At 60.0% G+C, this 26,367-nt stretch overlaps 1 protein-coding gene across 1 annotated transcript in view; it reads right to left on the bottom strand.

The window, feature by feature from the left end:
* Positions 1 to 26,367, bottom strand: part of SCUBE1 (signal peptide, CUB domain and EGF like domain containing 1) — a 130,075-nt gene that overhangs the window by 65,431 nt on the left and 38,277 nt on the right. Inside the window, exon 4 of the mRNA XM_039234658.1 lies at positions 14,671 to 14,805. Within this exon, the coding sequence (XP_039090589.1) occupies positions 14,671 to 14,805 (135 nt within the window). The remainder of the gene's footprint in view (positions 1 to 14,670; positions 14,806 to 26,367) is intronic.

Genomic DNA, 26,367 nt, shown 5'->3' on the forward strand with positions numbered 1-26,367 from the left:
CCACAGTAGGGTATTAGACCCACTTAACAGACGAGAGCGCCGAGGCACAGAGAGGTCACCACTGGGTGGAGGCCTGGTGAGGGGGCTGGATCTAGGGGCCGCCAGAAACTCTCTGCAGGCCGATGACAACCACGGCTATTTGTTAGTGAGTACTTGCTGTATACTAAGCGCTTTACATGAATAATCTGGCACTTTTCCGAGTAGACCTGTTACTCCCACCTTGCAAGTGAGGAGGACAGGGTGCAGAGAAGTTGGGTGACTTGCCCAAGGGACACTGAGCAGGACAGGCAAACCCAAGTTTCACAGAACCTGTGCCCCCAGGGGACTTTCAGGAGGCGATGGAGATTCTTATTTAGAAGAGGGGACGGGAGGGAAGCCCAGGCTGGTCCCCTTCTGTCCCTTAACTTTCCCCACAGTGATCTGGGGCGCCGGAATGACCCAGCCCCTGCCCTCCCTGGCTACGTGCACATTCCCATGTCCTGTCCTTCCAAGTCGTCTCAAATACCAGCCGCTTCAAGATGCTGATTTCTCACCCCGGCCCTCCCTCCAATCTCCATGCTCCTCAGACCCTTCGCCTGAGCTCGCTGAGGGCCAGAGCACCCCGTTCATTCCCGACTCCCCAGGGCCCAGCCCCAGCCTGGCAGAGGGACACGGACTGGACTATAGATCTTTATGATGTCACCCTGCAAGGTAAGTAGCTTTATCCGTATTTTATAGAGTTCACAGAGGTTAAGCCATCAGCCCGCCATCACTTAAGGAGGATGTGACAGGGGCGAAACTTGAACCTGTTCCACTCGACTGGAAGATCTGCCCTTTGACAGCTGAAGAGGGAACTTTCTAGAGCAGAAATCTGACTGTGTCCTCCCACTGCTAAAAACTCATCAGTGCTCCCCCACCCCCACCGAAACCCAGTGCCCATAGGGTCAGGCTGCTTTTCAGTCTGGCATCAAAGGTCCTCCTGCCCCCACCTGGCCTGCCATGGCCCTGGGTAACAGGGACACACGTCAGCCCTCACATCCTCCCTCACAGCCCTCCCTTCTCACCTTGGAGCCTTCGGAAATGGGGTTCCTTCTGGCTGGGACACACGCCCTCCTCCTTTGAACAGCAGCTCTGTTACAGTTACGTGAGATTCTGTTTGGGTGTCACTTCCTCCAGGGAGCCTTCCTTGTTTCCATCCTCTCCCCCAGTCCCTAGGCTGTGTTAGAGGACTGGCCTGGGCCTCCAGCGCCCTTGTACTATGCGCTCTCAGGGCACGCGGCACACTAACTGTAACTGCTGTCTGCTGTTCCCCCACTAGCAAGGGGCTCCTTGAGTAGGCAGGGCCCAAGCCTGAGTCCCCTCTTCACCCTGGTGCCCTGCACGGGGGCCTAGCCTGCAGCGAAGGCCTGGGAAATGCTCACTGAAGCCAGCTGCCCCGGTACGGGGCCTGGGCTTGGCTACCCTGGACTTCTGACTCTGCGTCAGGACAGGGACTGACACTTGGGCAACACAGCGCATCTGTCTGTGGGCCCAGACCCGGCTGTGGCCTGTGGTCACAGTGCTGACCGTGACCCTGCACCATCCACCTGCCTGATCCCCTAATGAAACTCCCACAATGGCTGTGCCTCGACAGTGCTCTGGGAGCCTCGCATCACAAGGCCTGGGCTTTAGCAAGGATGCAGGGCTCTGCCTCCTGCCCTCTGCCCCCAAAGTGCCAGGCCAGGGCCCCAGCTGACCGGGAGTCCAGCCCGCCCCAGGCTGCATCCCCAGGGGCGCCCCCCACCTGGGGAACGGGAGCACCGGAGATCCTGGACTTCCACTTCCCCAGAGTCCCTTAAGGCCAGGCCCCGTGCAATCTGCCTCTTTGCAAATGTCCCTAATTGACCATCTGCACGACCTTGAGCACCAGGTGCTGTCAGTAGGCCTACCTGAGAGGTGCTGAGGCTCAGAGAGAGAGAGAGAGAGATCTTCCAACGTGTGTGGTGGAGCAGCAGCATAAGATCCCCTTTGGCCCCTCAGGGGTCAAATGCTCCCCCCACACCCTACCTACGATCCCTGGGGCCCCTCGGCTGCCTCAGGGGCCCTCAGGGGACTCTGCTCCCCTCTTCTTCCTCGCCTGTGTCTCCCTGCCTCTGTGGGCCGGATCTTTGCTTGCTGTTCCCCCACTCCCACCCCCCGGGGCAGGACCTTCCTACCACCCAGCCTTCCTTCCGGCTCAGTGGCCCCTGCCGGGGCGGACTGGCCCTTCTGAACTTGCACGTCACCTTCCCCTGGCCGGTCCAGCCACGGGAGTCCAACCCTCCAGTGATCTGGCCCCTAACACCATCCACGTTCATTTGCTCAACTGCCTCCTTGCTCTTTCTACGTATGTTCAGGTAGGGTCCCCTTTATACCAGACCTTTCCACAAGGCCAGGCGGCTTCTCCTCTGTGCCTTTCGCAGGCTCTGCTCTCACAGGGGCCGACCAGAGGCGAGCCCCTCGGGGGTGCTCAACGCACACTTGCAGGGCGGTGGGTTCAAAGCACCTTGGTTATAGACAAGGCTCGTGGCTCCGAAATGACGCTGTCCTGCTTTGAATGAGGTGCAAGCAAACGGCCAGAATGGACCCATTTTCTGGAAAGCTGGAGTTGGAAGGGACCTCAGAGACCATCTAGACCAAAGCTGTCCTTTTCCAGCCAGGTGGCTGCCCTGGCCATGCCGCAGTCAGCATGGCAGCTGCACGGTGCCTTCTGACTCTCAGTCCCCTGGGGCTCCCGACGCCACGGCTCTCAGGCCCCGCGCCCTTTCTGCCACACCAGGAGGCAGCCCATGAGGCGCTGCTGGTTTGGAGCTGTCACCCACCCATTCCATAAGCCCGTGCAGCGGTTGCAAAGCACCACCTGTGTGAGGATCTGCGCAGAAGCTGCAGGCAAGGCCGGTGGGGTGCCCGGGCCACTCCCCTGCTTCCGCTGCTCACCGGGGGGCAGGCGTGGTGTGCGACAGGCCGCTGACACATCTCAGATGCCAGCAGTGGGGGCGGGCTGGGCCCGTCTTCTTGGAAGGCAGGGATGGACACCAATCTTGCTTTGGCGCCCGGCTGCCGGTGTCTGGAGCAGGGCTGACACTGGGACCCCTGGAAAGCTGCCTCTGTGAGATAGGAGGGGGCCTGTCTAACAGACGTGGGGGCCCGGTGGCAGGCTGTGCAAACACCCGTGGACAAATGTTTGCAGAGCTGCACTTCCCTGGGCATCACTGAGCTGTGGCGGGCCTGGTTTCCTGGCTCTGCCCCTGTCCTGGCCCCGCGGGTCTCAAGTGCTCAGTGAAGGTGACCTGTCTCCCAGTGTCCCCTCTAGTTGATTGTGCAGCACCTGTCCCCTCTTCCCTGGCCTCTGGGTCACCTCCCAGCTACCCTCCTCCCCTTCCGACCCCCTGAAGTTCCCCTGCTGACCGCTAGGCGTCAGCATGAGCACGTCCAAGCCTCTCTGAGGCCCAGGGTTCTGGGACCTGCCAGACTTCTCACTCTGCCCAGGCTCAAGAAGCCCGGGGTCCAGGGTGTCCTCCTCCCAGGCCAGGGCTGCCAGATTTACACATGTGCCCGGCAAGCACAGAAGATGCCCAGTTAGATGTGGATTTCAGATGAACGACAAATACTTCCAAGTATAAGTATGTCCCAAATGTTGCATGAGTTATACTTACACTAAAAACATATTCATTGTTTACCTGAAATCCAAGTGTAAACAGTGTCCTCTGTTCTATCCGGCAACCATATCCCTCCCTAAAGGAGTCCATAGGGGGGACAGTCAGCTCACGCAGCCCCCAGACCATGGGCCTGGTCGTGACCAGGGAGCAAATCATTTCTCTCCTGACAGGTGACTAGATGGCGGTGGGGGGTGGGCAGCTCCCACAGTGTTTCCACTGCAGCCCTGGGGCACCTGGGAGGAGAAGCCAGTAAGAGTGCTGAGGGCCCCGCCAGCAGGGGGTTCTCTGGGGACACAGAGCAGCGCCCGGCCCATAGTCGGTGCTTCTCCTGCACTGCCTGCTGCGGCACAGCGAGGAGCAGGGGCTCGAGCGGCAGAAACACGTGGGCTCTGTCCCAAACCAGTGGGGCTGTGGCCCCTCCCTGCACCCCTGTCCCCTGCTGTGTGCGCTGTGCGGGCAGCTGTTACTGCCAAGCGTCCTCTGAAAAGCAGAGGGTATAAAGGGCTTGGTATACAGCAGGAACTCAATAAATGTTGAGTACATCTCTGTTTCCTATGAGCTCCTATTAAGGGCAGGTATAACCACTTGTGGGGACTTCTGCAGATTCTCACTGTTTACTCTAACTTAAACAGACGGCCTAGCTGTGGCCTTGGAGCTCACACACGGGTCCCCAGAGAGAGCGAGCGAGAGAGAGTGAAAGAGAGAGACAGAGACAGAGAGTGTCGAGCCACTCAGAACCTTGCGGCGCACACTGAGAAGACGTGCCTGGCAAGACTCAGAGGTGGCTTCACAGAGGAGGTGAAAGCGAGCTGGGGGCTGAAGGTGCTGAAGGGCTCTCTGGGAAGTGAGGGGTCGGGGGATGGCCTTTGAGGGAGAAGAAACCGCACACTCCAAGGCCCGTATGGGTGAAGGGCACACGGGGCAGGGCTCCCGGAGGGAGACAGATGGGGGGGTGCGGGAGGACGTGGAAGGTGTGGGGGGCGGTGCCGGCCGAGGTTCTGGTGCAGAAAAGAGAAGGCTTTCTGGGGGCTGCTCCACGGCGTGCACAGCAGGGAGAGGGGCCGGACGCAGGGCCGGAGTGGGGGAGGACGAGGCCAGAGGGTCAGACAGAACCGTGGCTCCAGCTGCCGTGAGAAGGCCGAATGGAGCAGGGAGATGCACGAACTTGGCAAAGGGTGAAGCCGGGGTGCGGAGTGCAGAGGTGCGGCCCCGGTGCCGCAGGGGCTCCAGGCTGCGGGCACCCCTGCTCCTGCCCTCCACCCGTCTGTTCCTTCAGTGTCTTCATCTTAGTCGGTCAGACCTGGGTTCGAGTCTTGCCTGTGCTCCTTACTTACTATGGACAAATCTCTCTGCTTCCAAGGCCCACTTCCTCACCTGCAAAATGGAGTTAACGATCGCGACACGGCACAAGGCTGTTCTCAGGCTCTGATCACTCGCCTCAAAGTCCAGGCACAGTGCTGGGCACACAGAGGTGCCTGGTGGCGGCTGACAGTGCTGCTGACCTCGGGTCTAGACACAGTGTGTCCAGAGCAGTCCTCGTGAGTACTAATTCCTTAGTGTTAGGGGACACTGATGTTTGCCCCGCTTCACGGATAAGGAACTGAGGCCGTGGGACTTGAGGCCAAGCAGGGAGCCGGGGCCAGGTACCTCGCGGCCTGGTGCCCGCCGTCTGCCCTGCGCTGTCCTGTCTGGGAGGCCTGAGGCGCTGCAGCATGGGAGGGCCCCACCGCCAGCGCCGCACAGTAAGTGCCGGGGTCCCGGTGCCCGGCCAGGGCTGGCTGGAGGCCAGGCCAGGAGAAGGGCGTGAAGCTGGGCTCACCAGCCAGAGGAGTTGTTTATGGGGTGGGAGGCTCGTAAAAAATAATGGGCTGGATTTATTGTCCCCGCCTCCAGGGCCGTTCCGGACTGCACGGGGCTGGGACGGCCCCCCCCCCCCCCCACGGCACCGTAAATCTTCCCACTAAATGCAGAGCTGTTTACTCTCCCGCCCACCTGGCCCGCAGCAGGCAGGGGGGTCGAGGAGAACCTGCTCACAAGTCCTGCCCTGTGCTCTCGGTGGCGCCGCTAGAACACCCCAAGGAGCAGCTGGGAGGGGCGGCCCTGAGGCCGGGGCGGGTAGGGAGGTGGTGTGGCCATGCCGCTTGCCCTCACGGCTTGCCCCCACGTAGAACAGACACTTCCCAGCCACATACACCTCCGGGGTCCCGGCACCCGCAGCTGACGACGGAAAGCGCTGGCACAGGGCAGGAGTGTCGCCGGCCCTGTAGGAGCCACGCTAGAGCCCCTTGGGTCAAGGCCTGGCCCAGATCCCATGATGTGGGAGTCGCATCTCGGGAGCCCATGGGAGCCCATCGGCCAGGCACACCAGTAAGATCCTAAGCCATGATACATGGCTGGGGCAGCTCAGAAGGGACTGTGAGTCTGTCCACAGGCTTGTGTACTGGGATCCGGAGGTAGACAGAACAGAAGGGAACTTAGCATTGGAAATGTGGCCCCTCCCCATCCTGAGTACCGTGCCTTGGGGTGGCCCGGCTCAGTTCTCCCTCCCAGAGTGGGGATGACAGCACTCGCCCAAAGTACCCCCAGGGTGGATGCAAGTATCAGAGTATAAGCTGGGAGGCAGAGGGGTGGGGCTGAGCCCAGCAAGGGAGGGCACCTGCTTGTAGAGACGGGGAGGGGTCAAGTCCGACTGCAGGCCAAGGCGAAGGGCGAGTAAGAGCAGGAAGGGCAGGGTAGAAGACAAGGCCCAGAGGAGGGTCAAGGACCGGCCCTGGAGGAACGCGGAGGGAGGGTCTAGGAGAAGCGCCGGGACAGAGAGGGTTGCGGCCCTGGAGGCTGCTCCTGGCGCCTCGGCAGGCGGTCCTGAGCTCTGGCCCGAACCCAGGGACCTGCACCCGAAAGCTCCCTGGCGATTCCTGCGGGAGCTCCTGTCAGTTCCTAAGCAGCGTGGCCTCTAGCAGTGGGCTCCGGGCCCGAGGACAAGGCATGCTTGGCCTCCACGGGGGCTGCTTGCCGTGGCTGACTGAGGGGGCGCCCCGCAGTGCCGGGAGTCTGCGAGCCGCCTGGAGGGGCTTTATCCGAAGTGCAGCACTCGGTCTTCCCTGCTGACTGAGCGAGCTCGCCGGCCAGCCCCTAACCCCTGATGGAGCCCCAGATTCCCGAGGCTGCTGTCACATCAGTCAACTCCCAGCGATTTACCGAGGCTCCAGGCTGGGGCTGACCAGGCAACGGGGGTGGCCACCTGCACTTGGCACCAGCCTTTCCCCAGCTGAGGGTGCAGAGCGGGACCCGCACGTCCAGCCTCATGGGAAGCAGCGGGCACTGGTCCTGCGCTGAGCCACCAGGCCCCCCTCCTGGGCTCCTTAGGGGAAACGAAGCAGACCCTGCCTTGTCCAGGGCCAGGCGCTGCTGACCTATTCCGCGCCCACGTGGTGCAGGCCGCAGGCCCCTCCAAAGCGCAAACCCGAGGCTGGCGGGGCTCTGCAGGAAGTCCCGCCTGCCCTGCCTCTCACCTTCCCTCGGCCACCCCTCTGTCTTCTTCCCTGGGGCTACCTTCCTCTCCACCCACGCTGCCCCTGGTGTGAGTTTTAGACCCTGACAGCCACCGGCGTCACTTGCCAGAAAACCACTTTATCTCCCTGTCCACCCCAAGGTGCTTTAGTGACTGTCCCGAAGTGTGGGCCATCCCTCCACGCCCTGTACCATTCACCGCAAAGTCCACACTCCTCCCACGGAGCGCAGTGTCTTGACCCTCTCACTTGCACCCGCTTTGGATCTGGTTTCAGGGTCTGGGACTCACTCTTCAGAAGGCCAGAAGGGCTGTGGGGACACTGACTCTCCTGGCTGACCAGGGCAGGGCTGACGTCTTCCGTATCAGAGGACCCCTGGCCAGAGGCGAGGCAGTGAAGAGGAGCTGGGCGACCCACAGGGAAGATAAGAAGAGCAGCACGGGGCGGTGGGGGTGCCAGGGACCCAAAGTCTAGGCTAGGTTGGAAACCAAATCTAAAGCAACCACATATGGGAAGTATTGGGCATGCAAGAGGCGCTCAAATCGGAGCCCCCTTCCCTGCACGGTACGGACATGGCCTGATGTCAGCGCAGCCGGCCAGGCCCAGTCTGATGGTGCCGGACGGGGTGGTATCTGAGGGCCCTCCCCGCTCCAGACCTCCCCAGGACTCAGGCCAGGAAGGGATGAGGTGGGCTCTGTGTCTGCATCCCCGCACCTCTGTCTCAGGTGTCTGCCTGTCCCCGTGGCCCACTTCCAGTTGTTTTTCAAGGGTAGCTGCTTCTGCTCTGTTACTTTCAACCAACACCCTGACCCAGATGGTCCCAGCAGCCTCTCACCCTTTCCTTCCCACATGCCCCCCACTTAAATTTATTCATTTAAGTAATCTCTACACCCAACGTGGGGCTCGAACTCCCTGCCCCAAGATCAAGAGTCGCAGACTCCAGAGACTGGGCCAGCCAGGTGCCCCTATGACATCGATTCCTGATTGCTGAGGTGGTCACACGGATCTGGATGTAACAGAATGGCCTAGAAGCGTATGCACACACAGTCCAGATGCCAGCTTTCCTGTGCAGATGCTGTTTGTCGGTGAGGGGAGATGCTGCTGCGGGGGGAAACTGGGTATCCTGTACACGGGACCTCTCTTTACTGGTTTTACATTTTGTGAATCTGTAATTACTTCAAAATGAAAACTTAAAAAAAAAATCCTCTTGTTTTGTGTTCAGTCACACGTGGGTATTTACCCTCATAAACCCGTAGACTAAATGAACAGATTCCGACAATATTTCATGGAGGGGTCTAAGAAGCAAAATAGTTTAACTTCATCGAGGCCACCTTGGCATAACGCAGTCGCCCGGAGTAGGGCTGTGACCTGCCAAATGAGTGGGTATGTTCCCCCGAGCAAAGAGCTGGGGCAGAGCCCCCAGTCACCCCCAATCAGGAGCCCCCAGTGTCCTCCCCGGGCACGCACGTGGAGCCCCCGTCACCGCCTTCGCAGCGGCCCCACTGGGAGGCAGCGGCACAGAACGGCTGACAGCAGCCAAGTCGAAAGGGAAGAGCTATTTCCAGCTCAGGCGCCTGGGGACAAACACTAACACACATTCTGTGGCCCTTAAGGGGGGTGGCTGTCCTGGTCACCGAAGTTCATAAAGGTTTTACGAACTGCAGAGAAAGAAGGCCAGGCTGACTCAGGCCGTTTCCCCAAAGAGAAGAAGGAAACGGGTGTGCCATTTCGGGAAATTTCCACCATGCAGTGTGTCTGAAACTCTTGGTGCTTAATGAGGCATGTGTGGTGTAGGGAAGACTCACATGTGGGGAGCTGCAGGTGGTGCCAGCTGAGAAGGGGTCTCTGCTGGCCCTTGGGGCCTCACCTGGGTCTCACCCCCACTGGGCTGGCTATGCAGAGGGGTCCAAGCCTCGTCAGAACCTTCCATGTAGTCTGCCTGGGCTTAGGGGCCGGACCACCAGAGCAATGGCTGTGCAACCTTGGGCAAGTTCCCTAACCTCTCCATTCCTCAGTTTCTGAATCTGGAAAACGGGGTCACTGCAAGAAGGCAATGACCCATGCAAAAACGCCTGGCATGCAGGAAGCACACGGCGAACGCCGCTTGTGCTGCCACCATCATTTAATGCAAGGCCCCACATCTGGTTTTCACTGGACCAGTGTCACCCCTGATGCCATGTCTTGAGCACTGGGAGAAAGTGGCACAGAGAATGCTGATGGGGGAGGGCAATGGGGGCTCCTACCCGTATTTCTATGTGCATTTGAACAGGCTCAGAAGGGCATTAAATGGACTAGTAAATGAACGCAGGGAACCCAGGATGCCGTTGCTGGGACAGTGCCAGCCTGGCGCTGCAGGGGCCTCGGCCTTCCAGGGGCACAGCCGCTCAGCTGCCCCGTGGCCTGTTCCCATGCATCAGACGCGGGAAAGGAGGCAGCACGGTACGGCACAGCTTCTGTGCACACTCAGCCACCAGGTGGCCTGGCCTCTCCTCCGTGGCCTCACAGAGCCTCCGAGTCCCTCTCGCCAGGCTCAGTGCCCGGCCCAGGCCGCGTCACTCCCTAGCTCATACTGACCGGGAATCTGCCCGCACAACCTGAGGATGAAGAGGACCTGGGGGCCCAGGGAGCCACCGGGAGCTGAGCGTCATTCTCCTTCCTCCCCTTGTCCTTTCCAAAGGACCCCATGTTGGCAGGGGGCGCAGGGGTAGAGTGGGCACCATCCCTGCCCACATGGAGCTCCCAAGCTGCAGGGACACAGGCACCAGGGGGAAGACAGTGTGGAGCATCCAGTGACAAGGTGCGGTGGACATGGGCGGCCGCTGGAGCACAGAGGCACAGAGCCTGATAGCTCTCCCGGGGGTCGGCTCAGGCCAGGCTGCGGAGGGAGTGGGGGGGGGGGGCGCTCTCACTGAGGCCTAGGAAGGAGCACCAGTCAGTTGATGGGGACACTATGTGTGACAGACACCTGCTGACCTCTTCATGCCTCGGTTCCCGACTGCCCGTGCCCAGCAGGGGCTCAGTGCCCCCCACCACCGCCAGAGAGCCGAGCACGAAGGTCTGGTGAGGTTTCAGGACGCAGGTGCGGGACAGCTTCCTGCTTGAAGGGCACGGACTTCTCCAGCCCACCACTGTCTGCAAGTGTGGTAGCCGAGGACCAGGGTCAGGAAGGGGCGGTCCCTCACCAGGCCGGGGAAGCCATTCTCGTCACCACCTCCCCTCTTCCAACCGGAGCACCAGACCCCTAGGAGCTTCAGATCCTTTCCGCCAGAGCATGTGTTCTCAGCTCATTATTGGACAGCAACTCCAACCCGTATTAAGCATTCAGTCCTTCTAGACCAAATGCTTTGTAGGGAGCCATGCTGGCTTCCGCTCACACTGGGATCCTGAGGACCAGACGGACACCTAGCACACAAACGAATGACATGGTGGCCCGCAGTCGCACAGCTGGTTAGACCCCCGCCTTCCTGAACACCTTCTCTTCCTAAATCAGTTCTACTCAGACGGAAAGAAAGAATTCTTCACTAGGAGGAAAGAGACACGTTCATCCAGGAGGAAACACCTTCGTGGAGCACAGACATGACACAGATTTGGGAAAAAAGGGCAGACATGGGAGAGGGAGAGAGCTAGAAGGTGCCAGCTCCTTGGTGGTCCATCCATTCTGGGCTGCCAGGGCGCATGGCCACGGAGGGGGTGTGGAGGCCTGGCCGCCCCCAGACGGGGGGTGAATGCGGGCTGTGACGGTGCCAGAACCAGCACCTGGAGGCACTGAGTAGAAGAAGTGCCCAGACCCCAACAGCTCTGCAGCCCCGCCCGTGCCGGGACAGAGGAAGGGCTGTCTCCTCACATCCAGCCTGGGTTCCAAAGACCTGGAGAAGCTGCCAGTGAGTGGCCACCCCCACTGCTTCAGAGGGTTTCCCTAACGGATCCCTCCATGCCTGGGAGGGATCGCTGGTCCCGGTTTACCGGGGAGGAGACCCAGAGAGGCAGGAGTGGCTGCGGAGAGGCCACGTGGCCAGTGGAGATGGAGAGCGGCTGAAAACCTAGAACTCCCAACCCCCGCCTGGCCAGATCCACATACCTCCGGCCAGGGTTTGCACTGGTGCCTAGGAAGTGGGGTCACTCAGAAGGGCTGAGTCCCAGAGGCAGAGACCGACCCTGGCTGACCTTGCTCCTGCATCCAGGCCCCTCTCATCAAAACCAGCCTGTGTGCTCTTCTCCCTATGTGGGGGAGGCTCCGAGGTGCCCGCAGGCATTCGGAGAAGTCAGGTGACACTAGGAGTCTGCTTTGCCAAATGGCCCCGGACTCATGGGCCCTCCCAGGAGGAACAGGGGTCAGAGGCCATTTAGGTGCAAAACAAGCTAGGGGTCCGTCCCCCTGACTCTCTGAGTTTTGAGCTCCAGCAATCATGGCTGCAGTTGGCACGCAGTCGTGGTGGGTGACTGTCATGACCGACAGAGCCTCGGGAGGAAGGCAGCCTGCCCGGTCACCTGTGCCTGTCTCCAGCCACTGGCATTCACGGGCAGTCGGTGGACGTGCTGGCACTTGGCCCGTCTTCTCCAGCCCTGCCACACAGCCCGTGGGAACCCTGGAAACGTGGCCACTCGCCCCTCAGGAGGAATCCAAGATGGCGTCTGCTGCCTTTTAGATCGACTCACTGCTCAGATTTAAAACTTAGGAGATTCCCACAAAAATTCTGACAAGAGAAGGGACTTCTTTAACCAATGTGCTGGTTGGTGCTGGTTAACAAAGGCTGGGGTTGAGGCCCCCAAATCTGTGTTTTGGCTAAATCTCAAGTCCTGGCTTCAGGATCCGGCTACCCAGGGCCTTTGGGAAGGGTGAGGCATGTGGGCTCGAGGCTCCATTGCACAATTAATTGGAGGCCCAGCCCCTGAAGTATCTGAGAGGCCCTGGAAGTCCTCTCCCCTCCAACACATTTCCCACCTCTGTGTAACCAGCTTCCCATGGCCGCCCTCTCTGCACAAAATCTCACCTCCTGCCCATGCTCTAGCAGCCTCACAGGGTCTGGGCCCTGCCGGGCTCCCTTCCTCCTGGGCTCCTCTCCCCTTGGCTCATGGTGCTGCACTGCCCTACCCTTCACTTTGCTTTTCACCCGAGCCTGGTCCATTCCTACCTCAGGGCCTTTGCATACATGCTGCCTGGCACGCTTCCCCCAACTCTTGCCATGGCGGCTCTTGTCGGCCATGCTGCTTCAGCTCCCATGCGGCTTCCTCGAAGAGGATGCCTGCCTACTCCTGTCCTCCTTCTACCTTCTTTCTTCCCGACCGGCCTCCTCACATCACAGCTGAAGACCTGAGCCGGGATCCGGACTCTGCCCCTTCCCTATGGTGTGACCTCGGCCAGGTCTCCTAATTGGACTGCTTGGGCTTCCTCCTCCGTCACAGGGTCGTCATCCCCCTGCCTCACCGCGTTGCTGCGAGGCCTGGCTCGCAGTTAGCACATGACCCCACAGCTGCTGCGGCTCCCCACATTATCGGGTCCCCCCTGACCCTCCTCCCCTGGCCGCTGCTGAGGTCTGTCCGGTGCCATCCTTAGCCAGACGAATGCCTCCACGCCAAACTAGGTCCCGCTTACCACCAGGCCGCGGCCGCGGTCGGGCATCTGGCCTCGTGCTGGACTCCCCTCCCTGCCCACCCTCCTTCCAACCGGGGGGCCTCACGGCTTCGCCCGAAGCCCTGCTCGTGGGAAAGCTGCTCTTCAAAGGAGCAGGGTGCACACAACCTGGCCGGAAAGAGGCTCAGGCCACCCCGGCCTCGGGGGCTTTATGGTTTGCTCAGAGCAGCCACCCTGTAAACCCCCCTCTTTGATGAAAGCAGGACTCCTTCCTCCCCACCGACATGCACTCACTTCCCCATAAATCCGCTTCCTGTAAAATGCAGGTGGGGCCCCCAGGTCCTCCTCTGGGGCAGCTGGAGCCAGCGGCCCCGCAGCCCAGGCCGCCGGCTGCCCGGCAAGCCCGCACAACGCAGCTGCGGCAAGCGCCAGGGACCGCAGAGCTGGGCTTCCACATCCTTCTGGGGACACAGAGGCGTGGGGACCGGCAGGCTTGCCGTGTTCTGGAGGAAACTGCCTGAACAAGCTCCGAGCGTCGGGGCATTTAATAAGGCAGCAACTCTGCTCTTCTATCCCTGGCTTTGTGCTTTTATGTTTCCTTCTGTTCTTTCTCATGAATTGCGTCCAAAGAAAAAGCACACTTAACATCCCCAACCTCGCCGTCCCCAGCCTCACCCTGCAGCCCCTGGGGCCTTAGCGCCCGGGGGGCATGGCAGGCTCAGGGTCTCGTCCCAGCCCCCCGAGAGCCCGGCGGGTCAGCACTGCATCTCCACTTTGTGGACAAGGAGGCAGAGGTCCAGGGCAGTACAGCCTGCCCCAGGGAGCAGTGGAGCCGGGGTCATACCCGGCCAGCTGCGCTGGAGCCCAGGGCCCGCCCTCCTGTCCCCACCTTCCAGCATGAGCCACTCCCTGGTCTCCTGCTGGTGCCGCGGACCCCAGGCCAGGCCCATTAGGGGCTCCTCCAGGCCCCTCCGGACAAGTCAGGGGTCAGTGATGGGGTCGGGCTCAGGCTGGGGCCAGGCAGCTGTCCTGGCCTCCCTCCCCATCTATTCTCTTGACCGCACACAATGGCCGGGCCCCAGGTGAGCTGGTCCCCGTCCCCGCCCCTAGCCCACGTCACCACAGTGCTCAGCCAGCCTGCCTTGCGATTCTAGACCTTGCCATTATCTTAAGTAAGAGATGCCTCTGTGCCTTTGCAAACGCTGTTCCCTCTACTCAGACACCCCTCTCCTCCAGGCACGTGGGTCCTGCCTCCTGGCCAGCTGCCCTACCTCACAATCCTGCTGCTCTGGGCCCAAACTCTGACCACCCGTCCTCTGATACCACGGACCTTCACCTGTCAGGCTTGGCTGGAGGCCAGGCTCGGTCCCAGCCCAGGGCCGTCTCCAGGGGACTCCAGCACTCCGGCCAGTCCTCCCCCGTCCCTCTGTACTGGCCCCGGCCGGCCCGCCGGCCCACCCGGCAACCAGAGGGCTGCAGGCTCCTGACCACAGGGACCCTCTGCTGGCCGGTGACCCGGTGACGGTTCAGAGACCAAGAAATTGGCACTCAGCCGGGTCGGGCCTCCAGCCCACCTTGGGGAAGGGGAGCATGGAGAATGGGGCCCCACGCTTCCTGGCCACAGCCGGCCTTCAGCCCAGAAAGGAAAACAGCTTCTCGGGTCACATCTGCCCATTTGTGGCCCCACCTCGCCTCCACATAAAAACCCCAGGAGCGCCAACAGCCCTGGCGGAGCGGGCGGCAAGCGGGAACTGGGAGGAGTCCTGAGCAGAACCGACACCAGGAGCACAAAACAGCCATTCAGGCCACCACCGAAACCCCCGGCCTTGACCCTGAGGCCCCCGGAGGAGTCAAGATGCGGAGAAGGGAGCTTCCAAGGGCCACCGGGAGCCGCGGGGGAGGGGCCGTGCCTGGTCCGTGCGGCGGAACTCACCGTTGGAGCGGTGGATGCAGGTGTGCTGGTTGTCGCTGAGGAAGAAGCCACTGTGGCATTGACACTCGTAGCTGCCCATGGCGTTGACGCAGATCTGCTGGCAGCCACCGTTGTTATCCTGACACTCGTCCACATCTGCGAGAAGAGGAAGACAAGGGGAAGAGAGACGTCACGCCTGGTGCTGGAAGTGAGATGCGATCAGGTTCCCCAGGCTCACAGGAGGCGCCGTCCGGGGCGCTGCTTCGGTGACAGTCCACGTGGCACTCCACAGGCAGTATGACAGTGGCCCTCCACAGAGGCACCCCCCAGAGACAATGCACAGAGCTGTACTCCACCAAGGTCCTTCACGGTGGTACCGCGGTGGTGCTCTATGCTAGTACTCTGTGGACGCACTCCGCGGCAGTACTCCACGGAGTTACTCCGAGAGACAGTTACGATGGCTGTAATGCTGGCCGACCCTCAGTCTCCTACATGGCCAGCCCTCTTCTAAGCATCTGACCTGTACTAACGCTTTTAATCCTCACAGCAGCCCTGTAAATCAGATCCAGGTATTAGCCCATTTTATAGATGAGGAAACGGAGGTCCAGAGGGGCAAAGTCACCTGTCCAAGGTCCCACCTGATAGTCGGACTCCCAAACTGTGGTCTCCCTGACCCTGTTGGACTCTCCCTCTCCAGGAAGACTGCGCAGCTTGCACCGTCCAGCCCTGACACCCGGAGCCTCGCCCAGCAAATTCTCCCATCCCCTCTTTCTTCAGCCCCACTGCGGATTTACAACCAGTAACACAAGACCCTGTGGCCAAGGAGGGACAGATGACGGGGAAGCCTGCTTTCGGCCTCACAGATTGATTTCAAAAGCCTAAGAACAGGGAACTTTTTAAAAGGCCTTGACCTCTGGCTGCCCAGACAGCGGCGGCAAGTCTCCAAGTGGTCTTCCCCGCTCTCCAGGAGAGACAGACCTCAGGGCCGACACTCAGTTTCGACCAGAGGCTGCTGGCACAAAAGGTGCTATTGGCTGAAAAGAGTCTTTATGGAGTTCTGGGCTGGAGCAGAGCAGCATGTTCCAATTACCAAAGTCATAACCGCTCACACTGTCAGTTTTTTTAATGAAAGAAGGGGCTTCTTAAACCTGAACGTGCCGTTGTCTGTGTCGTCACTTCAACAGGCAAATGCATGAAACCACAAAGGCAAGGTGAGCTACTGGCTGCTTCTAGCCAATCCTCTTGGCCCCCACCACACACTCACACTCACACGTACACACTCGCGCGCACACTCACACACATGCACACATGCGTGTGCACGCGCACACACACTTTGGCAACAAGCTTTTAATACAGTTGTTTTTAACATGGCCATTTTTTAGTTCTGAAATGAAAGGCATGCGGAAACGTGAAGAACCAGGCAGACCGACCCACACTGACCCGGGAGAGGATTCGGCTCTGGAGCTTTGTCAGCTGGGTCCCACTGAGGCTTCGGGACATCCGGGAGAACACGTGGCGGCCTCGCGGCCGCCAAGCCGGGCCATTATTCTCCAGCTCAAATGTCAGCTGTGCGGCAGCCCGGAGGGAGGCAGAGCTCTGAACTCTGAAGTGGGGAAGGTGGCTCTTGCTAAGAGGACACACAGCGGGGTCCCCAGGGGAGCTGGCAATGACACAGAGGGATTATTCTGAAAACCTTTCTCCTCTCAACAAAGTCTTACTTACTGAGGGCTCCCTAGGGGGCCAGTGCCAGTGTCCTCTCTGGTGCAGGCACCCCCTCCACCCCAGCGCCGCCCGCCCCCAGGGGTCTGTCCCCTGCCCGCACGAGGTCCTGAGTGGCTCTAAGCCAGGCTCCGGGTGCTGTTCGTCCTACCAACAACGACAAGAAGCTGACATTCCCCAAGTTTCCTTCTGCATCAGCACGGGGCCTCGCAAACAGCAGCTTCACCGCACCCCTGCGGCAGCCCCGAGTGGTGCTGTGTTACCGCCTCCATTTTACAGATGAGGACGCTGAGGCATGGAGAACGGATGCAACTCGTGCAAAGTGACACGCCTGCTCAGAGCAGAGGCGGGACTTAAACCTGCTCTTCACCTCCTGATCACGTGGCTTTGCTCCACCACTGGCTGTGCCAGCACGCGTGTCGAGACTGACGCTATGAAGAACCAGCTACTCTTAACATGAGCTCGAGCTGGCTGTCACCTTGAACATGTTCGTGAACCCTGGATGCAAGTGCAAAGCCAGCTTGCCGTGAGTAAGGCAGGGAATGCCCCAGCGTACCTGGGGTCAGTCTCCTCTCTGTCCCAACGACACCTCATAGAGGCACTTGCGCCCACGTGCTGGCCTACACGTCCCAGTGAGTTCTGCTGCTGGGACTCAGTCTAGACCCCCTTCAATCACATTCTTTGCTGTTCTTCCCATGGTTCTCAGAGGCTTTGCCCTGGACCTCGGCTTCTCCAGCTCTCTTAAAGGGTCAGTTGGGAAAACAAACAGAACAGAGATAGGTCCTCAAATGCCGAACTCGTGGCGAGAAAGCACTGCTTTGAGCCCACCACAAATAGGCTCCCTGGAGACCCTGTCTGGCCGGGCCCACCTCCCTTTGCTGGAAGCCAGGAGCCGAGGGTGCCTGATACCGCACTCATCCACAGAAGCTCAGCGAGCCGTCAGAGAGGCTGTGCCTTGGGACAGCACTGTTTACACTAGCAGGGAACAATGACTCTCAAACACTGATGAATAATTTGAAACAAATGTAAGGCCATGTAAACATTTCTTTTCCCCACTCCCAGTGACAAAGCCCCCAGATTAAGCAGGGAGGGAAGAGGGGCCGCCCCCCGTGCACCCTTTTTCCACTGTGGTCCAAACACAGGCCTCCCTCGAGCTGGGCAGGAAACCACAGTCTCTCAATCCCTTTGGGGAGCCCGTGGTCACGACCAGCTCCTATACGGGCTGCATCAAGGGCCCTAGGCCACCTCATGCCCCTCCCACCCTCCGCCCTCCAAATGGGACCCACAGCCAAGTCTGAAGAGAGACCCTCCGGAGAAGCTGGGGCCGTGGGTTGTGTTCCCCACCGGCCTCGGGCAGACTGGGCTCCCCCGGAGGCCCTGGCCAGGCCCAGCATGGCACAAAGGGAAGCACTGAGCCCCCGGGCCCTCCTCAGGGGGGCAAGGCTGGCACGCATTGTTCCCAGGTCCCATCCGGACTTAGGAAACTGTCATGAGAGGTACCACCTGGCGAGGAGGGAACCCACATCCGGGAGTCAGACGACCTGAGCTCTGGCTCTGGCCTTTCCTGGCCTTTCTGTGACCTGGCTTCTCTCGATGAGGATGCTTCAAGCCCAGCCATGGTGATGAGACCTGGTTCCCTGGGTGTTCTGGCTTAACACCCTCCCCCCTCCACATCCTCACGTCTCCAAAGCTCCTCCTCTCTGAGGTCTCCCTGGGGCCCAGAAGAATGTGCTCCCCCCCATGCCCAGACCTGCTCTGCCCGAGACCTCCGGGCTTGGACATCCTGCCTCCACCCTGGGCTCAGAGAGACCTGAGTCTATGTCCCCGTGCCCAGCTGGCGGTCAGGTGGAGCGGGTGCTCAAGTGGCCGCAGGAGAAACCGAAGGCATGCGTGTGCTGGCGCATGCCACTCACAGGGAGTTCACACCCTACAAAGGCCAGTCCACTGGGGCAGTGCACTGTCCCCACTCCTTCTGGGGGCACAGAGGGGGCTCGTCCAGGGCTCCCCACCCACGTGCCACATCTCCAGCAGCCTCACTTGGCTCTGCCGTTCGCTGAGCGTCCCCTGTTCACACTTGCCTTCCCGTGCACGCATGCTCCTCTGCCTGGGGTGCCCTCTCCCCCCTTGTCCAGACAGAACTTCCTGCGCTTGAGAGTCACCCAACATGCTTCTGTCCGTCCGTTCCCTCTACAAATACCAGGTACCTACTATGTGCCACACTCCCTGAAAGCTGCCAGGGCACCAGCATGACCCCAGCTGCCGCCATCCTGGACCTGAGCGCAGAGGCGGGAGGCTGCGTGGAGAGCCGGGCCCGGGACGGCAGGGACGTCTGTGACCCGAGGCTGGAGGAGGTAGAGGGGCTGTGGGAGCAGAGTCTCCTGGAAGGGGGCGTGGCAGGGCACAGGTGAGGAGGGGCCCACGGTCACCTGGGCAGAGGACAAGTTCTGGAAACTTTGCGGCCTATACAGCCCCCCGTCAAGGAGATGCCAAGGGCCCTGTCTGGGTCTCCTCGGCCCCTATTATCACCAGTGCTGCTGGTGGAGGGGATGGTCCTTGGGGAAGACGTCTGCACAGCTGGACAGGTGCTATCACCACCACCATGGCCTCGGCCAGGGGCTGAGCCTGTGTGCAGTGAGCACCCTGAGCCAGCCTGTTTCTGATCCAGGCTTCGTGACCCCTGCGTGGGCTCTGGGTGGGGTTCACGGGTTGCTCTGCCTCTGAATCCTGCCAGCAGCTCATGGCCCTTCATCATCTTTTTTTTTTTTCAATGTTTTTTATTTATTTCTGAGAGAGACAGCGTGAGCAGGGGAGGGTCAGAGAGAGAGACACACAGAATCTGAAACAGGCTCCAGGCTCTGAGCTGTCAGCACAGAGCCTGACACGGGGCTTGAACCCACGAACCGTGGGATCATGACCTGAGCCGAAGTCGGACACTTAACTGACTGAGTCACCCAGGCGCCCTGGCCCTTCATCTTCTTTTATGGCCACAGCTGGATGTCCCCAGAAGGCAGGGAGCTCCTCGGCACAAGGACTTGTCGACAAAGCAGAGTAGGGGGGCCCTGCGGGCTTGCAGGCAGACCCTAGACTCCTAGCGGGAAACCCTATTAACTGGCAGTGGAAGGGCTGATGGATACAGTGTGCGGGCACGACCCCAAGGCCCCAGGGCTGAGGGTCCCGTGTGGCTCCCTGTCATGGGCTGCCTACCGCAGCCAGGTCACTCTCTGGAAGGCCCCAGCCTGCAGTGCCCCCTCACCCCGGCCTTAACACCCAAATACACATCTGCCACTGGGACTGGCGGAGCCCCTGACTCTTCTGGGCTGGGGTGGGGGCCGCAGGCGAGGGGTGCTGGGGAGGGAGGGGACATGGAACTGTGGCTGGCCATGGCCACAGGGGGCCCTTGGCCAGCAGGGCGGGCAACACCCTCAGAAACAGATCATCCCGGGGCAGTCTGGGATACAAGATACATGGCCTCCCCTCTGTGCAGGCGGCCCCCCAGTCTGAGGCCCGGCATCTGGGGGTACAGTGAGCACTCCCTGGTTCCACTAGTGGCTTAGGGAGGTCAGAAGGCGGGAGGGAGGCCAGGGTGCCAGAGAGGGGCCTCCCTCCAGCCCTGCCCAGCCCCCGCACAGCCCCCCTGGCCTGAGCAGTCCCCTCCTGTCCCTCTGCACCCAAGCGTCACTGTCGCCTCCACTGCTGTGCCGCAGCCCTGGCTGGGCCTCACCTCCAGCCTCAAGGCACAGTCTGTGTGCTCCTCCTGGGCCTCCGGGCCTCCAGCCTCCCATCCTGACCCCAGTGGCCACTGTGACCACCCCAGTTGGAAGAGGATGCGGCACCTGGTACCAGACCAGGTGTGGGGTCAGGTGCCTGTACCTTACGCCGCAGTGCCTGACGGGAGGTGTGGGGGCTGGGTGGAGGTGGGGGGGCAGCCCTCAGCTGTGACACCCACCCACCTCTGCTCGGTGCGCCCGCCAGGCCCAGGCCCGAGGGGGCTGTGTCTGGGACGGGCCCATGTGCTGTGACAGACACAGCTGCTCTCCGGCCAACACCCCAGGTTGGAGGTCGGTCTGGTTCCGAGAGGCCTCTGCCAGCAGGGCTGCGGTTTGCCCATGAGGTCTGTTTATTTTTATTAATAGCTGGCTGTTTGTCCTACTTTGGACCAAGAACCCGGGTCTGCAGTTATTTATAAGAACTAAAAATGACTTCTGGACCCGGCTTTGCTGGCTTGGTGTTTCCCATGAACGCTTCACGATTTGAAACAGAGACTCTGTGTTCTGCCCGGGCCCCACCCATGTTTTCCTGGCTGCCAAGGACCTACTGTGTGTCCGACCCTGGGCCTGGCTCTGGCGTCGCGGGTCCCACCGAGGGTCCAAGAGCAGAGGCAGAGGCCCCAGCCCATCGTTGGAACCGAACTTGACCTCCAACCTCGAGAGTTCCCTCCCGGTCCCTGAGGGCTGAGGCCCAGCCCTCCCTTGGCCCCTGTCAGAAGGGAGGCTTAGGCACAAAAGCCTCTTGGCCATCGAGCAGCTCTTGCAAAATTGCATTTGATGAGTTAAGTGTAAATAAATGAGAACCAGATGGATTCGATTTTGGGTAAAATACACATGGGTCTTAGAGCTTTGGGGCCTGGGTTCTGCCAGACCCAGGACACTCCCTGAGCTGTCAGGGGTGCTGCACAGGCAGGGGGGAACTATGGCTGGTGTCTCCCAGGCCCTCTCTGCTTCCTGGCCTGGGCATCAGCGGGGGCCTTCTCTGGGGCGCCTGACTCTCAAGCAGGTCAGCAGAAGCCGAAGACACAGAGTTCCCCCCACCCCGCAGCCCTGCTCTGACCCTGAGCCCCTGGGGTTGGGCCTGCATCTGAGCTTAGGACTTGGGGGTGAGGTCCATGAGTGGTGGGGCCGGCCTGTCACCCCCCAAGCTTGCTGCTCATATCCAGACCAGAGCCGGCCCAGGGCAGGACACGGCCCCTGTGAAGCTGTTGGCCTTTGGGGTCCGGTCATCACATTCCTCACCTGGGCCCCACCTTCAATCCCAGCTGCTGCCAGGGGTCCCCCTGCAGTGGGGGTGCAGCCCTGAACATCCCTAAGGATCTAGAGTTTGCTGCGTGGCTCCAACTACTGGCCACTAGTCTGTGCACCGCGAGGTCTCCCTGGGCTGCTACCCACGGGTTCTAATCCCCGCCCTGACACATCACACCAGCCGGGGTGTAAGATTCAGTGAGTAACTTGCTGCGTGACTCTGGGCAGGTCACTTAACAGTTTGAAAGGTCTTGGTCTCCTTCTTCACAAGACAGGGATAAGAGATACCTTACATTGTTTGGGGCATCAAAGAAAGCACTCAGCACAGTCCCTGGTACACACAAACCATCAGTAAATGATAACAGCTGACAAGCAAAGCCGCTGCGAGTGCTTCAGGGAATCACAGGTATGAACTTGCCCTAGGCACACTGGAAAGTGACAACAAGATGCATCTGAGGGAGCCCGCGGCATGGCCTCAGCAAAGCGGTTTCAGCTGCTGGAACCGCTCCCTCTTGACACAGGTTCTGGCCAGCTGGCCACCCTGTCCCCCTTCTCAGGCGCTTCGTGTTGGCCCAGACCTGGACTCAGAGCCATAGGTGGCCCACTTGGTGTGTGGGACAAGCCCCGGCCTCTGCACATGCTCCCTCTTTTTAAGTCTCCACTTACTGCGATAACGATTCCCATAAAAAAAATCCACCATCTTAAAGAGGACATGTCATTGGTCCTTAGCGGATTCACAAGGTGGTGCAAACGTCACCATGACCTAAGTCCAGAACATTTCCACCAGCCCAAACGGAAGCCCTGTACCTACTATCAGTCAATCCCAATTCTCCCTGCCCCCAGCCCCTGGCAACCACTAGTTTACTTTCTGTGTCTACGGATGTGTCTATTCTGGAACTTTCACCCCAGGGGGGCTGTACAGCACGCGTTCTCGGCGTCTGTTTCCCTGACACACCATGACGTTTTCAAGGTTCTCCTGTGGTGGAGCATGCGTCAGTTACTTTTATGCCTGAATACTATTCTATCGTATGGCTAGACCACATTTGTTTACCCACCCACCAGCTGACGGATGGGTGTCTCCACTCCCTAGCTGCTATGGTAAACACTGCAGTGAACATCACCTCCAAGTTTTTGAGTGAACATGTTTAAACTCTCTTGGGCATGTACCCAGGCGCGGCACCGTCGGGTCACAGGGTAATTCTCTGTTTAAGTCCTGGAGGCACTGTCAAACCGTCTTCCGCAGTGGCGGCACCATTTCACATTCGCATCAGCAAAATATGAGGGTTCCGGTGTCTCCACGCCCTTGCCAACACTTCCCGATTTCCGGTTTTTAAAATTATAGTCGGGGCGCCTGGGTGGCTCAGTCAGTTAAGTGCCAGCCTTCAGCTCAGGTCATGATCTCACAGTTCGTGGGTTTGAGCCCCATGTTGGGCTCTGTGCTAACAGCTTGGAGCCTGGAGCCTCCTTTGGATTCTGTGTCTCCCTCTCTCTCTGACCCTCCCCTGCTTGCACTCTGTATGTGTCTCTCTCTCTTAAAAGTAAACATTAAAACATTTTTTTTTTAATTAAAATTATAGCCATTCTGGGGTGTGTGAAGTGATGCTTATTTATCACGGTTTTGACTCGCATTTTCCTGACTAATGATGCTGAACGTCCTTGCACGTGCTTGCTCTCTGTACGTCCTTTCTGGAACAGTGTCTGTTCAAACCACTTGCCCCCTTTTACATGGGGCTGTCCTTCTGCTGCTGAGTTCTGAGAGCTCCTCGTGCATCCCAGATACTAGACCCTTGCTAGATGTACGGTTGGCAAACAGGTTTGCATTCGGTGGGCACTACCCCTTTTAAAGGTCCTTGGGAGGCACGGAGCCCTGTGTGCTGTGCACCTGTGGGACCCAGGTCCATGAGGCCTGCATCCCTGCTCTGCACTTGGGAGATGTCACCCTGTCCCACGGCTTTAACTGCCACCTATTTGCTGATGTCACCAAAGCCTCTAGGCCAGCTTGCTCCACCACCCTCAGGCTTAGACGTCCACGGGTGACCCAGAGCCTGCACTTAGATGTCTGAGGCCATGACAAACCTAACATGGCCCTTGCCGAACTCCTAATTTGACCCCCTGTGAAAACAGAATGGAACAACGCAAAGCTTGGTCCTGCCCTTGGCTTTCCCTGTCCCAGCCAATGGCAGCACAGATCACGGTGGCTTCTGCCACAGCACCTGGTGGCTATCCTGAATCCCTCCGTTCCCTGCCCTCCACCTCTAAGCCCTTGGCAGGTAAAGTTCTCAGCTCTGCCTGCAAACCTGTCTCCCTGCTCCCTCCCCTCAGGTAGATGGGTCCAGTGCCCCTCCTCTCTGGCCTGGATCACTACCGTGGCATCCCAGGCTCCCTCCTCCCGCCCTGGTCTCCCCCCACCTCAAGCCACCTTGGAGAGTGTCAGGCAGCTGCCCTATCCCCGGCCTGACAGTCCCAAAGGATTCCTTGCTGGCTTTGAATAAAACACAAACTCCCTTCCCTGGCTACCAAGGCCCTAGCAGATGGCTCTGTCCACACCTCCTTCCAGCCTCCTCCCTGCTTGCCCAACCGCAGCCGAGTGCGTCCCCGCTGTCCCTCGGCCCCAGCTGTCCCATTCCCATCTGGAAGCCTTTGCACTTGCTGTTCCTCGGCCCAGAATGTTCTTCCTTGATCTTGGCTGGGCCGGTTCCTCCTTACTCAGGCCTCCGCGTGCCTGGCGCCTCCCCCACCAGTAACCTAGAGCAGCGAGGTTGCTCCGTCACATGGCCCTGCTATCTGCTCAGCACTTCTGTCTCCAGGCTCCCCTCTGCTTGTGTTCTCTCTCCCCAGAGGATGCAGAGTCCTTGAGAAGGACTATGGCTGTGAGTGTTGCTGCACCTCAGGGTTTGACGGCGCCTGAGGCACATAATTCATGTCTGTGGGCCGAGGAACTGACTGACAACTACCGACGTGGCGGGGGGGGGGGGGTGTGCTCTGGCTCAGGGGCCCTGGCTCTAGGGCCGTCCCACGAGGGCTGCCCTGTGCGGCCCTGGAGGGGCTGCCCAGTGACCCCTGGTTCCCGGATCCAGCCAAGGACACAGCTCTAGGTGGGTGAGGAGCCTGAGTGCCAGCCAGTGGGTCCAGGGGGGCAGAGGCCATGGGCCCATCAGGAGGGTGGTGCGGGACGGGCAGAGAAGAGCTGTGCTCATTTGTTCACCTGCTTCAGCCCTGCCTGGGGGTGAGCCCCACCACGGGGGTGAGATCGGGGTGGAGGAGGGGTGGGGGTGGGGGGGTGCCAGTCCTCAAATGCTGGCAGCCGGGGAGCTTTGCTGCTCAGTGGACGAGTGAGACCACACGGGACTCGGCACGTCAGCCCAGCCCACGGTGTCCTTCCGCCTTGTCTGTGCCTTCACGGGGACGGGGACAAAAGTCTTCAGCTGAAGAGAAGCCGTTCTAAGCGGGCGGTGCTTTAGGAAGCGGGTGGAGAGGACAGGGCTTTGGAGACAGTGGGATGCCCTCCCGAATGATTCTTCCTTGGCCTCCGTCTACACCACCAGGGTGAGACCAGCTCTTCCTTTAAGGTCTCCAGTGCGGGCCGGAGGGGAGGCGGCAGGGGAGCCATGTTCCCTGAGCCCCTGCCCGGGGCCAGGCACGCTCCTACCAGCCTCTTGCCCAGCCTCAACCCGAGGCGGCGGTGCTGTACAGCCAGGAGCTTCGAGGCGCGAGCCGCCCGCCCCTGGTCACAGCACACGAGTGCCGGAGCCAGGACGGGAACCGGACACTTTGATCCCCGCATGCTCGGGCCTCCGACAGCCCGGCTGTGAACGCAGTCCTGGCTGGACATCTGTGGGAGGCACCAGTGTCTTAAAAAATTTCTTTTGATGGGGAGGAGAGCAGAGGACTGGGGGTGGGGGGAGGAAACCCAAGCAAACACATCACAGAACCAAAGAAATGCTCTGACAGGTTCTTTGTGAACGTGCTCAGAAATAAAACAGGCCCTGCTTGGCGTAGCTGCCCTGACAGGGCGGGCTGGGCAAACGCACTGGCTTGGGGGACACTCCCCTGAATCCGGGGACCTTCAGAGCTCCCCAGGCCACCCGGCTGACACAGTCCTCCTGGCGGACTGCGGCCACGTCAAATAACTCACTCCGGCCTCTATACTGCATGGAATTCTAGACCAATTCTTCCCGATTAAACTCGCCATTCTCCTCTGCTTTCCAACGCTGCTGAGTATAAAAACCAGGCCTCTTCCTCCTTCCCAACCAGTGGCCCCCACACGAGTGTCAGCACCCTTGGGAGTTCTCTGTGAAGACGGGCTCCTGCCCCTGACCGGCCACGGGCTTGGCTGGGCTCGCTGTGGACTGGTTCGTGCCTTCCCATGCTAAGTGGTCCTTTGCTGACAGGCCCTGGGTGGGCCATGCGGCCACCACAGGACGGGAAATGGTTTTGTGCCTCCACAGTGGACACACTTAAGAAAAGGGCAGGGGGGCTGTACAGGGGCAGATGTGGAGGGGTGAGTGTGGGCACCGAGGAGTTTCGTGGAGAAGGGGCACTGAGGTTGGCTGGGAAGACCACCGGGGCTCCTGGCCACCCCCACCCTTTCTAGCCCATTTGTGGCACTTTCCTTTCCATGGCACTTCTCCCCGCAGGACCCTAGCATGGCTCCCCATCGCTTGTCCAATAAAACCACTTTATTTCAGGTTCTGAATTTACAAGGAATTCTGACAAACAGTGGGAAAATGGATCGACAGTCCCATGCTCCAGCTATAACTGTAACCATAACCATAGGCACCTATTTTCTGTCCTTCTTCACGGGCCCATTTTCTCCAAGTGCAAACGGGTCTCTCTGCATGTGACTTGTCTGTTCACCCTTCGCTGAAAGCAGAGTTAGGGCATTTTCCGGGGCTCAGTCTCGGTGCCCCCTCACCCGCTGCTTGTCTAGTCGGCAGGCGACCCCTAACCCTACTGCTTGGTGTGCTCGTCTCTGCTCGCCCCA

Source organism: Hyaena hyaena, unplaced genomic scaffold (assembly GCF_003009895.1).
Source record: "Hyaena hyaena isolate Hyena2069 unplaced genomic scaffold, ASM300989v1 scaffold_4, whole genome shotgun sequence".
Classification (NCBI taxonomy): Eukaryota; Metazoa; Chordata; class Mammalia; order Carnivora; family Hyaenidae; genus Hyaena; species Hyaena hyaena.